The sequence below is a fragment of the Lissotriton vulgaris genome, chromosome 8 (assembly GCF_964263255.1).
Source record: "Lissotriton vulgaris chromosome 8, aLisVul1.2, whole genome shotgun sequence".
Lineage (NCBI taxonomy): Eukaryota > Metazoa > Chordata > Amphibia > Caudata > Salamandridae > Lissotriton > Lissotriton vulgaris.
The window spans coordinates 745,455,835-745,473,924 of NC_141696.1; the positions used below are offsets into that span (position 1 = coordinate 745,455,835).

Sequence of the window (18,090 nt, forward strand, 5' to 3'; positions counted from 1 at the left end):
CATATCTTACCTCAACGCTCATTGTATCGACATAGGACCCTGAATATTCTGAGCAGTCGTGCAGGAACGCCCCATAGGGACCTACTGAGCCAGCAATAAGTGGACTTTTCTTATCTGAAACAGATGTAATATATGATTGTATACTCTCAGCAAAAAAGAAACACTTTAGAACAATTTAGCAATTAACCTTCAGAGATCCTAAACTGCCACGCACGCCCCTTTAAAAGATTAAGACTTTTATTAATTCTAAATGTACACTTTATCACATCAGTGACATTTTGATGGAAAAAAAATACACAATTTATGCCTGCAATTTGCAAAAGACATTGACATGAAGCTTGTGAATTTCATTTAGCCATTGCTTTGGAGCTTTGGATGAGAACTTGTGTTTTTTAGCTCCTGACAACTCGAGCAAAATACATTTTTGGAAAATGCAACAGCTAATGTTCGGCATATGTAAATTGGAACCCTTCTTTAATTTGCTAGAGATCACAATTAAAAAAGGCGCATGTATATAATTATTTAACAAATAGTTGGGTCAATTGGTTAGGAGATCATATACATGAATAAGTAGAGATAGTTAAAACTGAATACACTAGGAAGAGTAAACCATATGCTTGTAAGCACAAGGTATTTCTTAATTTTGAAGGGGTCACTTGATTTCTTCCCTAAAATGCTTTAAGCCATTTTTTATAGCAAGGCCAAATATTGAAGACATCATTTTAGGGCTATTTGGTATTAAAAGGTGTGCATCTAAAGGATTCTCACATCAGTTGTGAAGTGCGAATGCAATATGTTGTGAAAGAAAGCCGTTCAAAGGGATAATGACTCGTACTATTGCCTTTTATACCATGCATTGCCAAAGCCGATCGGACTCGCTTGCGGTAATATGAAAGGGTTAGTTTGTCCACAATGATAATTCATTGGTCTTCACAAAATGTGAAAGGTCAGTAAATGTGCAATTAGATGTTTTTATTGTTTATAAACTAAAACTAGAGCAGCCTACTATCATTTCTATTAATTAAGTGTCGTCTAACCAAGTACCAGGCTGGTTTTAGCGGAAAAATTAGCACTGTCAATCAAGTGTTTATATTTTTATGTATCATCTGGTCGTACATCAATATAAAGAGGGCACACTTATATGTGGCCTTTGTTGACCTCAGGGCAGCATTTGACCTTGTGCCCAGAGGTGCCCTGTGGTCGAGACTGAGAGACCAAAGGGTCCCTGGGAATATTCTGAAACAGAACATTAATCTCCACGAGGCCAATTACGCCAGGGTGAGATGGGGACCAAACGGAGAATTAATTGAGCGCATTGACATAAGGAGAGGTGTCAGGCAAGGATGCGTGCTGGCACCTACACTATTCCCCTTGTATGTTAATGACATACCGGACACCCTCTTGGGCTGCGAGCATGACTCTCCCAAGTTGGGCGGTGACCATTTCCCGGCATTGTTATTTGCAGATGACACTATTTTACTTTCACAGACACCTAGAGGATTACAAAATCTACTTGATGCCTTTTGGCGTTACTGTGATGACAAAGGATTGGAAATTAACTCGTTCAAAACCAAGTATATGGCGGTTAATCCTCATAAAAATTTTAAAAGAACACTGACAGTTAATAATGAAATGATTGAGTATGTGCACAGTTTTAATTATCTGGGTACTACTTTAGACACCAAAATGAACTGGAAATCTCAAGTTGATAGAAGCAAAACACTCCTTGTTCAAAACCTAGTCCCAATAGCTAGGAGACATAAGAATAGCTATTCGCACTAGAGCTATATAAAAATAAAGCCCAATCTGCTTCACTCTATGGGGCTGAACTATGGAGCCACACAGCCAAACGTGCCTTTATGACACAAGAAAACATCTTTTTCAGAAAATTACTAGCAATCCTACGGCGCCCACCCTTACTTCCACTCACAATGGATTTGAACATACATGGCACTGATGATCATGCCACTTTGCGACCGCTGCTATATTGGGTACGCCTGTGGGCAACAGATGAATTAGCTGACTATAGAGATGCCCTAAAGGAAGTTACGAAAATAAAAAATACAACACGGTTGGCGTGGCTGAACCACATCCAGGATTGGTTTACGAAGCTCGGGTTATACCATTACTAGGCTGAGCCCGATTGTCTGACCCTGAGCTGCAAAAAGCTGCTAAAAAAAAGATATTGGGAGTATCTCATCAGCTCCACGCTACAGAACCCGAGGGTAGGTGCCTTAACCCTAGAGTTTCTTAGTGTGAAAACAGTGAGCAGTTTTGAAGGTTTCATGGATGAGATTTTACCAACCGTAGCGAAATCCCTGTATCTAAAATTTCGCTACGGCATACTGCAAATCAAGGCTAACACTGTTAAATGGGTGCGTAATGAGGATAATGTAGGGAAGGAAGTCCTGGCAAAAATTTGATTTGTGCACCATGGGAACAAGAGAGGACGAGGCACACGTATTATTCCTCTGCTCTGCCTACACTCATTTAAGGAAGAAATGGATAAAACCTATCAGTCGCCTCCTGGGATTTAGATATCTCAGTGATGCCGAAAGAGTCTTTAGAAGCGAAACTACTCAATCCATTGTCTTTAGTGTAAGTACATACCTTTTCCCTGTGGAGATAGTACGAAGGAGAAGGAGACGGGGTCTCAGACTCTGATAATATAGAGATATAGCTTAGTGCTTTTGATATAAAATAGTAGCTGAAAATCGGGTCCAGGGGGCAAGAATTGGTGTCAGTATTATTTACAATTTGTACAGGGAAGGGAAGTAATACTATCTATATTAAGTATGTTTTAAAATCTATATTCAGTGTAAGACATTCGACCGTATTAACTTTAACGAATGGCAAATGCTCTTTTAAACTCAAAAATGTGTATTTATTGTTTTAATATTGCCTCTGATGGATTTTCAATCAGGAATAACGAACTGTGAAAAATGGGCGTGGTTCTGGACTCTTGGGCTCTAATTTTTAAAAATGTTTGTGAATCTTTTATGGTTCTGTTTTAACCGAAATAAAGATATTTGTTGATGATGAATTAAGTGTAGTCATACTTTGAACATAATACTTGCAGATACTATACTTAAATATGGCAACCTACAATAGGACATTAAGTACAAATTTAGATAAATAGGGTTGATAATCGAAAAACGCTCACTTAAACTGCAACTGCCAACTAAAGTGTATTAGAACGAACCAGATGCCAGCCCAACGAATATCCAAAAAGCAACATGCAGACTAAGAGGTAACCAGGTAACACTGTATAAGAATACAGGATCATGGACTTAAACTAGTGATGAATTTGATGTTAGTCGAAATAACACCACATCTGAACAAATATGACAGATTAAGAAACTCGAACGAGAATGCAATTTGCGATGCGACCTCTGTACTAATAGGTCACATGGCAAATTATACATTAGCAAGGCATTGCAAATGACCTGCCTAATGAATATTAAGTTGACAAGTCGCATTTTGCGACCCCCTGTAAATGTTCTATTACTTACCAGTAATCTTCATTACCCCAGGTCCCTTATGCCCTTGGCCCATTCATTTACATATTGGAGATAACCACAGAAAAAAAGAGCAGAGGCATGCTGGGACCCTAATACTGCCCCTCCCACCGGGAGTACATAAGCAGTACTTACCCAGCATCCCGTCTGAACAACCAAGCCCAGACAGGAAGGCTGGCCGCCCGGGAGGGGCGCATGAATGGGACGAGGACAACGGGACCTGGGGTAATGAAGATTACCGGTAAGTAATAGAACATTACCCCCCAGGTCCCTTATGTTCTCGTCCCATTCATTTACATATTGGAGAATACCAAAGCAGAAAACCGGCCTTCCGCACCCACAAGCACCCCCAGGAAACCACAGCAAAAGCAGCAACCTAAGGGAGCACCGAGAAGGAGGAAAGGGAACCGCAGGAAACAATCGTCCCACAACCCAGAACAGGACAGCAGGGCCAAAACAATAACCGGGAATAATCCAAAAAACAGAAGGCCAGGGCCCCCCCCCCCAACAAGGAGGCCGCCAACCAGCCCAAAGAACACAGCCAAGCAACCCACCGGACAAGGCCGCCCAGCCCAGAACCAACGGAAGGCACACAGGACAAACCAGCCACAAAGACACAGAGCAAACAGAGACAGCCCTGAAGAAGCGGAGGCCAAATAAACCCGACCGGAAAAGAAAAGAAGCCACCAGCCCAAGAGGAAGGCCACCAAACCCAGAACAGAAGGGAAGAGGAGGGCAACACAAAGACCACAGGCCAGACACGCACCCAGAAGAACCAGCCGACAGCCGACCAGCAAGGAGAGGCCAACAAGCCTGGAAACCAAAAACGAACAAGCCCAACATGGGCGGGGACAGAGCCAACAGCCACAAACCCCAGAAAAAACCCCAACCCCAAAAGGGAGGGAGAACAGGGCACGCACGAAGGCCAGAGCAACCGGGAATACCCAGTAGCCCCCAAACCAGGAAACAGCCAGGCAGGAACCCACCGAACCACAGAGGGCAGACAAAAACAGGTGCGAACACGGCAGAGGACCGCACAGCAACCGACACCCATGCCAAGCACGCAGCAAGGCCAGCAGCAGCTGAAAAAAGAAACGGCCCCAGGGTGCACAGCACCCAGACCAAAAGGCCACAAGGCCCAACCTCAGCAAAGCCGGAGAGGAGCCAAGAAAACAGCACAAACCAGGGCAACAAACGCCAAAAGGAGCCAGGACCAGGGCCATGCAACCCGACGATGCAGGAGGACCTGCATGCTCAACCAAACCCCCGAAGGAGCCCACTTAGCACCAAGGCCAAAGCAAAGGGCAGGGAGGAACAGAGAACCCCCAGCACACCACCGCCGGACCACACAAAAAGGCCGGAAGAAGAAGTAGAGGTAACCACCAAAGCGGAAGCCACAAAGAAGGCAGAAGACCAAGCAGCAGGAAAACGCCAGACAACCCGCAGCCAGGAGGGAGGACCCCACAAGGGCAAGAGCACCACAGAACCGCACCCTAACCAGAGAGGGGCGGGAGGGCACCCAAACAGAAACACACCGGGAACAAAGCCCGGGGAAGCAAGGGATAAGCGAGCCCGGACACCAGAACCAGGAAAGAACCAGGAACGGCCAGCAAAATATCCCAAGAGCAGGCCGAAAACGACAGCATAGGCACAAAGCCCAGGAGACACAGCCCGAGGCCACCCGAACCAACAGGAAGCCATCAAACCCGGAGACACATGACCCCACACAGGCCCCAACACAGGCAAAACAAGCAGGAAAGAGAACCGCCAGCAGGAGAAGGCCCCGAACGACCCACTAGGACGCGGGCACAACTGCGCAGCACCCTGCCATGACACAAAAGAAAGCCCAGGCAAGGACACAGAGCCTAAAAAGGCAACCAACAGCCACACAAAACCCAGCAGGAGTGGAAAGCCTCAGCAGATAACCAAGCCAGTCACCCAACAGGTGAACCAGAGGAGACCAGAACCTCCCCGGCAGCAGACGCACCAGAGCGCAGATGGACCAAGAGCAAAAGACAGCCAGGCCCAAACAGCAGAGGCACGAATACCAGGGACCAAAAGGTGAACTGCTACTGGAAACACAACCCAGGGGGAAGCCAAGGAAAGGAAAGCAGGCACCCAACCACACCAGACAGAGAAGCCCCCACCAGGCAGCCCCAGTCACAACCAGGAACAAACCAGGCACCAGGTGGGGCGGGCAGGTAACACCTGAAGCAAGCCAAAGGCAAGCACAGGGAGAGCCAGGGCAGGAGCAAACAAAAACAGAAGCAGACTGACCCCAGAAGCAACCCAGGCACACAGAAGGCCCCGGGACAAACACCCGAAGCTCCAGGCCGGAGAAAAGAAAAAAAGAACAGCCACACACACGGTAGCACGAGCCACCCAGGCGCAGGCAGAGAGCCCCAGCCATAATACCAGGAAGCCACAAGAGGAACCAGGCCAAGCCCAAGGAATGGGAGGCACAAAGCCAGGAACCAGGAGCTCCCACGTGCCAAACCCCAACCAACCAAGCAGAAGCCAGGAAGCAAAGGCGAACACCCAGACCCCAAAGCGGAGCAGAGGCCACAACACAACAGCCAGCCCACAGCGGAGGTAAGGCCACCCAAAAAGCGGCGGACAGACAGATGGATCCAACACACCCAAGGCAAGGCCATGATACCCGCACCCGCGACACCCCAAAAGCAGGGCAGCAAGAAAAGCGGGGAAACCCCAGGCAGGACCAACAGGAACCCAGAGGAACCTCCCCTCTGCAGCCGACCAAGGGGCAGAAACACCGATCCACCACCAACCAGGGGCAAGGAGCCGCAGAGGAACCCAAAGGAGGGTGGACCAAAAGCGCACCCCAACGGGCCGCCGCTGAGGAAGCAAAAAACAACCCCCACACAAGAGCAGCAGAAGAGAAGTCTCAAGCAAGCAGGCAGGGAGACCCCAGCAACACAGGGAACCCCAGGAAGAAGCCCAGACAGAGCCAGCAATAAAAGGAACCAACCACCACAGAGGCGACAGGAACCCAGGCCAACCCGAGGTAGGCCACTAAACAGAAGATCAAATGCCAACAGCCCAGAGAACCAGCAAACGACCCCAACGAATAGGAGAACCCTCCAACAAGGCCCAAAAAGGAACGCAGAAGCACGCGTGGCCAGGAGCAGGGGCACCATCCGAAGGCAGCGACCCATGGTGGAAACAGAAAAGTGGAGCTGGGGAAGAGGAAGAGGCAGCGGCGGGCCATACAACGCAAGCCACCGGACCGAGGGCTGCCAGCAACCAGGGACCCCCCCCCCAGACCACACACCACAGGCTGGGGTCGGAGACCGGAGCCCGGAGCAACCGCAGGCACAGAGGAGCACAGCCCCAACCAATGGCGCACCCAAATCAGGCAGAGCAAGCCCGGAGCAGCGCAGATGAAAGAGACAGCAGCATGGGAACCAAGATGGAGGAGAAGAGCAGCCCCAACAGGACGCCCCCCGAGATGAGCGGCGGAAGCAGAACACGCACCCACAGAACCACAGCCCCCACAAGGCGCAACCAACCAGCCACAGCAAGACGCAACCCAAGGGGAGCCGGCCGAAGGCACAGAAAACTCATGCCAGGCCCCAACCCAGAAACCAGTGACAAAACAGGCAGCCAAGCGGCAAGGCGGCAACCACACCTTGAACAAACCAGCAGAGGCAGCAGCCAGACGGAGCGCCCCACTGCCGAAGGCACAAACCCCGGCAGCAGGAGAAGGACCCGGACAAACAGGGCAAACTGGCAGAAGGCTACGCAAGGAGCCATGCAACCCAACACCACCAGGGCAGGGCAGCCCAAGAGAGGAGCAAAGCAACAGCACCGCACCAGCACACAGGGAAGCCAGGAGCGCTGACAGGGATGTAGCACAGAGGCAGAGCGCATGCATCGGATGCATGAGGACCTGGGTGCAAACCCCGGCATCCCCAGAGCACCTGCTGCCCCAAGAAAAAGAAAAAAACAGCTGCAGTAGCCGGGGCACCACCTGAGATGGCCACTAGCCACCCAGGACAAAAAGGAAAACGTACAGCGCAGTTAGACCGAAGTCCACTCAAAACCCAGACCGCCCATAACGCTAAGCAGAAGCGGGGACCACCGAACAACAAGGCCTCCACCGCCAGCCGTAGCCAAACACACCAACAGCGCAGAAGCACCGCAGCGCACAGGGGGCGGGCAGAAGCGAAACAGGCAGGGAAACTGGCAATGCCAAGAATGGGCGATCACAGCAGCCTGAACGAGAGCAGAACACCTGACCAGAAGAGCTGCACAACCACAGTAGCGAGAGATGAGCCCCCTGAGCCAACCCACCGACATCGCTGATGGGATGCGCCAGCCCCGGGACTGAGCACCCTTCAATCGGACGTCCGAGGCAGCCCGGGAGCAGGGGGCAGGCTGAGGTACAGAGCCGGGCTGACGACACAAAAGGAAACCTGTAAGCAGCACTGACCATGAGCGGGTGCCCACCCCAGAAACAAGGCCCCCACACCTACGCCCAAGACAGGACAGAGGGCTCCCGCCAAGGCTGGGGAGCCGCAGCAAACTGCAGCAAATGTGTACATGCATGCTCCCCTGAGGAAGAAGAGACACACGGCACAGCGGGATTCACCTTGGGGGGGGGGGGGTGCCAACAGTCACAAGCCCCCCCTCCCCCCTCCCTCGCACCATCCAGGAGCCAGGAAGCCGCCGCCAAACACCAAAGGCACCAGAGCTCCAGCAGGGGAAAACAGGAAACCGGATCAAATTCCACTCTGCCAAGCCCCAGGAAGACGAGCCTCCAGTAACCCGGAAGGACCCGGATGCCGACTCACCAGCCGCAAAGGGCCGCCAGTATGGGAACCAAAGAGCTGAATGAGAAACCAAGCCACCCAGCAAGCCCAGCAGGCCGGAGACAAGGAACCAGATACCCCAACCGCAAAGCCAAGCAGCCGGATGGGGTAAAACAGGAACAGAAGTAACTCAAGACCAGCAGGAGCAGCACCTCTACAAACAAGTCTGTCGACAGACAGAAAAAAGAACATACGGGATGCTGGGTAAATACTGCTTATGTACTACCAGTGGGAGGGGCAGTATTAGGATCCCAGCATGCCTCTGCTTTTTTTTTCTGTCCAGAGATGGTTATCTCCAATATGTAAATGAATGGGACGAGGACATAAGGGGCCTGGGGGTAATGGCTGCTAACGTATGAATGGAGGTAACGGAGAGCAGACCGAAGTCATTCCTGCAGTTGCACTCCCAAATTGGATTTATATTTTTTATTAAAAAACAGCCTCTGTCCATTAAAAAGCATGTGCTGCTTTTTAAAAAAAATTACAGTTTGAGAAGGTATCCTTCCATGAAATCTAGTCAGTGTACTCCTTGCTCAAACTTGGTATAAATCACCTTAATTAGAAATGAAGAAGTCTGGCATTCCTATGTGAGTATAATGTATTCCAAGTACAGGATGTTCCGCAGAATGCATCAAGTAGATTATTTTTGGGCAGAATGAAATTTAGCCAAAATATTTATTCCAATGTGGCTATTAGAAATAGTTTCTGTCATTCTTAAAGAATTATTTTTACAGATACTAATGAGAGGTAGATTATACATGACTTACATTCTATCATGTCAATACAGTAGGCCAAAGAACTATTATTTATTAGTGCTTCTACCACTGGACTACACTGTCATTTAGATTGCATGTTTGAGTAGATTAAACTGTTTCAATGAGGAAAGTACTCCACTACTGCACTTCCTGCCCTCAGAACCTCTTGTGCTTCTGTAGAACACCCCCCCCTAGGTAGTAACTTTGTGCAAACTATAAAAGCTGGCACAGAATGCATCAGGGGTTTCCACAATGGCTGCGTTGTATATGATTGCAAGGAAGATGCAAATGCCGGCTGCTCAGCAGAAAAAGAGGCAGAGACAACAGACAATTTTCAAAGTGAGGCTGACCATTTTTCAACAACAGAGGAAGAAATATTTGACAAATACAGGCTAAGTACGAAGGTCATATTGGAGATTATTGCCAGTTTAAAGCGACATCTAGAAAGCAGTACTCTGCGCATCAATTCAATCCACACTAGTGTTCTGGTGGTGTGCGTCTTACACCTGTTGGCCTCTGGAAGTTACCAGAGTGTGATTGCTGTTGCAGGTGGGGAGTCTCAAAGTGTGCTTTTACGTTCTTTTCCGTGCATTCCTAGATGTCATGCTCCTCTATATCCACCGCTACAGATAGCTACCCAGAAATGTTCAGGAAATACAAAGTACTAAATTATACATTTTAAAGGATTGCTTAATTTCCCCATATAATGGGGTGTATATATGGCACACATATGCCTATTGTAACTCCATCTCATCTTGATCAGTAAATGGGAGGGGCACCCGGGAAGACATCTGGTATCCACAACCCTCCTGAAACTCACTTCGCTGGCTGACAGGCTTCCAGATTTTGTTTAATGGTACGCCTTATTTTTTTGCAAAGTGGATTTAGAAATCTGCATTGGCAGTGCTTGGGCTCTGCAGGTTAAGGGATGCATCAAACTTGTACCCTCACTTATAGGTAAGGCTGGTCACAAACCGCTCATCAGGATTATTGGGTGACTTGTTGATGGCAGCTGGTTGCAAAAGCAGGGTTAGAAGCCTTCTTTTCTCACCAGTGCTCTCTTATATGCTATATCTGCGGGCTAGAGAAGATGAAAAGAAAGAGTGAGATTTTACATTTGGATTGAACATCTGAGTAATTTAGAGACTGTATGCAAGATGATCGTAGGTGGATCTACATTTCTGCACAAGATGGCTTTTTGCCTGAAAATCATCCTCATCCTCTGTGGGTGAGACAACCTCCACATGCTTTATATCTGGGTAGAACATGACTTGAAATTTGTTGTCTGGTGGGTTAGGGAGTGGGTTCTTTCATATCCTATCTGACTGTCAGGGGTTTTGGCATCGGGTGGTGGTGGTGATGTTCCAGGCTCATGACTTTCCAGGTGCCCCTTGATGCTAAATGGTTGCTACTAATGATGGTGAGGAAAACTGGCCCTGACACCTGAAGATATGGCTGAAAACAGCAGCTGGGGTCGAAAAACTCAATATCTAAAGAGGTGGGGCGCATCAACTCCCCCAAGTGTTCTAAATTGGGAGTCAGACCTTCACTGGTGTAAGAAGACAGAGGAGGTGATATATCAGAGCTGTGGTTGCCCCAGACAATGGGAAAAGGTATGGGGGCCTTGAGAGACTTAAGGGGAGCTTAGCCGGAGTCCTGTTTGGAGGGAAGAGCTGAGGCTATGTGACTATATTGTGCTGTGCATGCTATCCAGTTTGTATACTGTACCATTACAGACCACAACAGTCAATGATGTATTGATCCCAAAGGTGATTGTTCAAATGAGGAGTGTCTTGGTGTCACTTCATATTACATGTACAACTGTGATTCTCTCTGCCCTGCCCTGTAAGATGAGCATTGAATTCTATGTCAGGACCGGAGGCTTCGGATTATGCTTTTCTCTCTTCGCTGTTTATTCACATAAAACCTCACAGCAGCCAGAAAAGCATCAAAACTTGAAACATTTTCCATTTGTATTCCAAACAGAGGAATCATCAGAAAAAACATCATAATAACATTTCTTAGAACCACAACTCCCATCAGTCCAACATTTGGTAGTCCTTTCTTAGTGTCCATAGAGCTGAAGATAGGGCGTCCATCTTGTGAACTCCTCCTCTTTCTTCGCTGCTTCGCAGCCAGTTAAGTGCTATTTCTCCCTCTCTCTCACAGATTTGTGTGTGGGGGTTTTTTTCTTGTATGGTGTGAATCCTATATTTGTATAGGTTGATTATTTGTTATTTGGCGGGTTCTGTAGGTTTTTCCTTCCACAGGGCCCCTTTCATCGCGGGGACGCCTTCGCCCTTACGCGATGTCCCCGTGTGTTCCGCGGTGCCTATGCCACCGCTAGAGGGCGCCGTAGCGTCTCGTCTGCCTTAGCGCGGTTCCGTCTCGCTGACTAGAGCCGCGCTGGGGAGAAGGAGTCGCGCCGGAGCCCTGTTGCCGCCTAACCCTGACGCCCTTCTTGGGTTGTTTATTTCGTGTTTGAACGCCCCGTTGGGGTCTGTATTGGTGGTTTCGACCACGCTGACGCCTACGGGCAGGTTTTGAGCACCTTTTTCTGCAGTTTTGCTGCCAGGTATCCGCTTAAGCGCGCTGGGAGGCGGTGTGACCCGGTCTCTGTGAGAGGGTCGGCGCTCTGTGAAGGCTGGTGCTGCCTTCTTGACTGCCAGGTTCCGCCGGCATACAAACGTTGCTAGCCTCCGGTTAGCCCATATTTTGGCAGGTTCTTCGCCAACGAAACCCTCAGTTCCTTGGTAATTTGTAGCTGCGCATTGTGTGCGCCATGGCTGAGGGGTATTACGTGGAGGAGGAAGAGTCTCATCAGTACCTCCAAGACGACAAATTTTATGCGGCTGTAGACCAGTCGATTTATCGTTGTGTGCAGGAGATTGTAGGGTCCATTGAAGACAGGCTATCCGCCCACATAGTGGAGGAGTGCGCTAAGTTGGCGCCAGGCCTCGCGGGGGCTCCCGTCAATGACCCTGGTCAGCCACCGGCGGCCAAGAAGGTGTGTAGGGACGCAGGCCCTGGAGGCGCGCAGGGCGTGGACAAGGACGCCTTCGAGCGCCTACGGGACGCTTTTCTGGCTAAGGCGACCGTGCTTGCCCCTGTATCGCTCCCACCGCAGGTCCCCTCGACATCGGCTGGCACTGCCCCTCCCTCCCCGGGAGGACTTTCCCCCGCGGATACGGATGAGGAGGACGAAGATTCCATGCGGTCCTGGCGACCGTCCACATCCGCGACGGAGTTACCCAAGGACACTTCGGGCATGCTCGACCCGGATGAGATAATTCACCCGCGGTCGGCTACTTGGGCGCCTGGGGACAAGGTCGAGCAGTTTGTGGCGGGCCGCCTCCGCAAGCCCTTAGAGAAGGAGGCGCGCAGTTGCCTGAGAGGAGAGTGTCTCCGTCCTACTCTGGAGGGTAAGGTGGCTATGACGCCTGAGTTAGACGGGAAGATGGCCACTTTCATGGCCAAGTTTGTTAAGGACCCCCGTAAGGGGATCGATCGTTCTTGGCGCTCATGCCAAGACAAGCTATTGGACGCTATAGGCCACCTCACAAAGATTCTTGACATGGCCGAGGAGGCCAAAGTGTCGGGCAACGCCATATGCCCGGAGGTGTTATCTAACTGGGCGCAGAGGGCCGTCATATTTTTGGGGAACGCTAACTGCGCCCTCTCAACGGAACGGCGACGTTCTCTTTTAATCAAGTTGGACCCCAAATTGGGAGATTTGGCCTCCTCGGAGGCAGGCGCTGTCGCGCAAGGGGGTCTCTTTGGAGAACCGTTTATAAAAGAGCTAGGAAAATTCGTTTCGACATTCACTTTATTGGACAAGGCCCAGTCCACTATCAAAAGGGTCTTCCACCAGCGTTTTTCCCGAGGGGCTGGTTGTGGCAGGGGTCTCACGACCGGCCGTGGCGGTCAAAACCAACCCAATAAAGGGCAGGGCTCCGGCAGAGGAAACTACAACACCTCTGCAAACTACAACAACTTCTACTCGACGAGGGGTCAGCGCTTCCGAGGACGTGGAGGCTTCAGAAATGACTCCGGTGGTAACAATTCCCACGGTGAGTGTGATCCCTGCGGATCAAGTTGTAATTGGGGGAAGGTTGGCATGTTTCCCACAGGCTTGGGCGGCTATTACGACGGATGCATGGGTCCTTCAGACCGTGCGGTGGTTCCGCATAGAGTTTTACGATCAGCCACGCCAGCTACAGCCACCTCGTCCCATAACTTTCTCTCAACCAGACGTGCTGTTGATCGACGAGGAAGTCTCGGCGCTGCTGCGCAAAGGGGCTATTTGTCGAACAACGCGTCACCCCGGGGCTTTCCTGAGCAATATTTTTCTCGTGGAGAAAGTGGACGGAGGCAAGCGGCCAGTCATCAACCTCAAAGAGTTCAATGGCTGGGTAGTGTACAATCACTTCAAGATGGAGGGAATCCATCTGTTGAGGGACGTGCTGCTCCCAAACGATTGGATGGTTCGCCTAGACCTCAAGGACGCATACTTGGTGGTCCCCATCCATCCGCCTCATCGCCGTTTCCTCCAGTTTTGCTGGAAGGACATGGTCTTCGAGTTCAAGGCCCTTCCATTCGGGTTTTCCTCGGCCCCTTGGTGTTTCACCAAGCTCTTACACCCAGCGATAGAGGCCCTGCGGAGTCAGGGGATTCGGTTGATCGTCTATCTGGACGACATTTTGCTGATGGGCCAGGACCCGAGCAAGTTGACCGCTCATCTCTCCCAGACAGTCTCCCTGTTGCAGGGTCTGGGATTCATTATCAACGAAGACAAGTCGGTCTTCACGCCCGCCCAAACCATAGTGTTCTTGGGCTTCGTGGTAGATTCTGTGCACTCGACTCTCAGTCTTCCGTCCAGGAAGATGGCCAAAATCAAGCACAAACTGCGGCAGACAATCTCCAGGTCGCACACCTCTCTCCGGCAGATTGCCAGAGTGGTGGGACTTCTCTCGTCGTCTATTCAGGCGTTTTTTCCGGGCCCTCTTCATTATCGGGCCCTCCAGCGCCTAAAAGCACATCATTTGCGCAAGGGGCTGTCTTACGACCACTTAATACCCCTGTCAGTGGAGGTCAAGGAAGAAATGTCCTGGTGGCTCACACACATGGAGGAGTGGAACGGCCGAGCAATCTTCGGGTCCGTTCCGGACTTTGTGATAGAGTCCGACGCCAGCAGGTCCGGTTGGGGCGCCCGCTGCGGGGATTTCTCCACAGGCGGCGCTTGGTCATCCGACGAACAGCGGCTTCACATCAACTGCTTGGAACTTCTAGCAGGATCCTTTGCTGTCCGTTGCTGGACCAGAGGTTCAGTGAAGTCTTGTGTCCTTCTACGAATGGACAACATTTCAGCGGTTCGGTATGTGAACCATTTGGGAGGTCCGCGATCGCGAGCACTAGCGGATCTAGCGAAAGACTTTTGGGACTATTGTCTCGCCCATCAGATCTCGGTAACGGCAGAATACCTTCCGGGACAGGCCAACCAAGTTGCGGATTGGCACTCGCGATACCTACGAGACTCCAGCCTGTGGAAGCTGGATGTTTGGGTGTTCCACTGGCTGGCAACGTGTTGGGGTCCATTCTCCATAGACCTGTTCGCGTCCCGTCTGGACTTCCAGCTGGCGAGATTTTTCAGCTGGAGACCGGATCCTCTGGCGGAAGCGACGGATGCGTTCCTCCAGGATTGGAGTCAGGAACGACCGTATGCCTTCCCGCCTTTCTCCATGATAGTGCGGGCCGCGGCCCAGCTTCGCCGACAAATGGCAGAAGTGGTGATGGTGACGCCCGTGTGGAGGTCGCAAGTATGGTTTCCAGTTCTTCTGGAACTTTCCTGGGATTTTCCAATCCTACTCCCCCGGCTCCCTCGTCTTCTCCTCAATCCGGATGGGGACCCTCACCATCTCCTCCAGGGTTCTCTCCGCCTCATGGCATGGAGGCTTTCCGGAGACGCTGGTCGCTCCCTGGCCTTTCGGACTCGGCTGAGCACCTTTTGTCCAAAGCCTGGGCAGGTAGCACTGCAAAAAGGTATAGATCGGCTTGGACCAGGTGGGTTCGTTGGTGTCTTCGACGGGATTTGGATCCCATGGTCGCAGGTCTCGTTCCCATCCTGAATTTCCTGGCGGAACTATCTACGGCCGGCTTAGCATACCGGACTATTAACACGATACGGTCTGCCATATCAGCAGCTCATGAGAAGTTGGATGGAGTTGCGGTCGGGGAGCATCCCCTCGTCTGTCGACTCCTCAGGGGAGTGCGTCTTGCCTTACCACCGGAACCACGATATTCTGTCCTTTGGGATGTTAATGTGGTATTGAACCTTTTCCTTTCTTGGCAGCATAACAAGTATCTCTCCTTAAAGGAATTGTCTGCTAAACTGGCGATGCTCCTCTGTTTGGTGTCATATCGCAGGGTGTCCGACGTGCGCGCCTTGGATATCACGGCGAGAGCGTTTTCCCCGGATGGGGTTACCTTTACCGTGGGCCGCCGCACAAAATCTGCTACAAGGTCTATTTCTTACCCTGCTTTTGCGGATGTCCCTAAGTTGTGTGTGGTGCAATGTTTAAAAACGTATGAAGATTTCACAACAGAACTTCGCCCTCCGGGCGAGCGGCAGCTCCTCATTGCGTTACGCAAGCCTCACAAGGCGGTCTCTTCCCCCACTATAGCCCGTTGGGTGCGTTGGGTGTTGCAGGAAGCGGGTATTGATACAAAACAGTTCGGAGCTCACTCCGCAAGAGGGGCCATGGCCTCCAAAGCATTTGCCCTCGGCCACGTTTGGAAGACCTCATGCGAGCTGCGGATTGGTCTTCGGATTCCACCTTCAAAAGGTTTTATTTCAAGCCAGTGGTGGATATTGCTAGTTTGGTGGTGAACAAGCTTTAAACAAGCATAATCCGAAGCCTCCGATCCTGACATAGAATCGAAATTTGCCTAGCTTAGTAACGGTAAGTTTCAATTCTATTAAGGACACGGAGGCGAGGATTATCCCACCCATACCTCCAACGGAGATCCCGCCCGTACTGGAGTAAGTAATCAATTTTCTGGATTGCATTATGGTTATACTGGTCTCTTTGGTTACATGTCATTGACTTGTTGCAATGCTTTGGATGATTTGCCTTCAGGCTTAGCGGGTATGGCAAAGCTCACGTTGTTCTTTTTTCCGCCAGGTAATGATGGTGCGAAACAGGATCGTTGAGACTTTGGCTTGACTCGCGACGAAGAAAGAGGAGGAGTTCACAAGATGGACGCCCTATCTTCAGCTCTATGGACACTAAGAAAGGACTACCAAATGTTGGACTGATGGGAGTTGTGGTTCTAAGAAATGTTATTATGATGTTTTTTCTGATGATTCCTCTGTTTGGAATACAAATGGAACATTTTTCAAGTTTTTATGCTTTTCTGGCTGCTGTGAGGTTTTATGTGAATAAACAGCGAAGAGAGAAAAGCATAATCCTCGCCTCCGTGTCCTTAATAGAATTGAAACTTACCGTTACTAAGCTAGGCAAATTTCGATTCCCCCCCGGTAAAAATCTAATAGCACCACAAAATCAGCCAATCTATCTTGCTCTTACACACACACCTGAACAAACACATATTTACCCATTCATCGACTTATATGGACACATATGAAATGACTAATTACACATGTTATCCTCATAATCCTGGTAGTGTCAGCACCTATAATTAACAAGAGCACCGTCTAAAACAACTGTCTATCATTCAACAACTGTGCTAGGGTGAAGGTCAGTATAGGAATATGCAAAACAAGGAAATCTTCAAAAAGACAGACTCGAAGGACCCGGTTTAATTTCTTAAGAAGAAATTTTATCAACTAGAAGGGTGGGTTGGATAGGCCAACGTCACAAAGACATACAAGGAAATTGTGTTGTAATTAATTTTAGAAAACCTGCTGTCACCGAAAGGATTTTAAAATCTGTCTCGGCTATTAATCCGGGCAGTATTATTCCACTCCCTTTGGGCTTTTTTTACCCTCCCAGGGCATCATTAGGCAAGATTATGGCAACCAAATAAGATGGAGATCTGCTAGCACTAATCTCCTCTCGTTTAATCTCGGCCAAAATTGGAGAAATCAGCACATTTTTAATATACCCATTGGTAATAGGTTTAGCCCCCTTGAAGGGGTTGATTGGCTGTTGGCAGACTCAGTAGCAATACAGGAGGCAAAACTAGCAAATCCAGACACTCTAGAAAATGGGGGGTGTCCTTCTGAGTCCCATTCCCCTAGGGTGGTTTACCTGGATGGAGAGTACTTGAGAGGTTCCCGATCCAGTAATCCTGTGGGGGAGGGGTGCGTAGCGTTAGCTGGCCCCCCCTGTCTCCCAACTGCCAATAGATTAAGAGAGGGTAAATGTGCATTCGGCCCTAACAGTAGGATCTAAGGATTGCCATTCTAATGTGAATACGAAATTAGCCAGTGAAGAAATTCGAAAATCCTTTCTTGGAATGTAGCAGGCGTTAATAGTAAACTAGATGACCCGGAGTGGAGATCATTCATTGCCGAGCACGATATATGCATGCTTCAGGAAACATGGGCAAGGGGGGAAGTCTCAATGCAGGGGTTTGCTTTTTTTTTTACACCCCGGCTACCTCAGTGGGTGTGGGAAGACCCTCAGGGGGGATTAGTGATAAGGGTGGGTGCACACCTTGGATGTATGGCAGTCCAACTCGACACATGCTCGAGAGATATACTTTGTGTACAGCTGCAGTTTTCTCAGCTTAATCCCATTACACTAATCAATGTTTATTCAAGACCTACACCAAGAGGGAACGTGTCGGCTACCCTTGAGGAGCTTGACTCAGTTCTATCTAGCACCCCAGCCAAAAATATGGTTATATTAGGAGGAGATTTTAACTGTCAGTTCGAGCCCTTAGAGGGCCTAAACTGTGATAATATACCTGAGGAGGACTACCTCCTACAAATTCCGGAATCTGGCTGCCCACCGGTGACCA

The 18,090-nt window shown here is 49.9% G+C and overlaps 1 protein-coding gene across 8 annotated transcripts in view; it reads right to left on the reverse strand.

The window, feature by feature from the left end:
* The window catches only part of LOC147697946 (betaine-homocysteine S-methyltransferase-like), a 381,692-nt gene that overhangs the window by 310,463 nt on the left and 53,139 nt on the right, over positions 1-18,090 (reverse strand). For all 8 annotated transcript variants that reach the window (XR_015299315.1, XR_015299314.1, XM_086934649.1 and 5 more), the window contains one exon: positions 11-114. Coding sequence is in view for 6 of the 8 variants with exons in the window: in XM_086934649.1 (XP_086790775.1) it covers positions 11-114 (104 nt within the window). In the remaining 2 variants the exon portion in view is untranslated. The remainder of the gene's footprint in view (positions 1-10; positions 115-18,090) is intronic.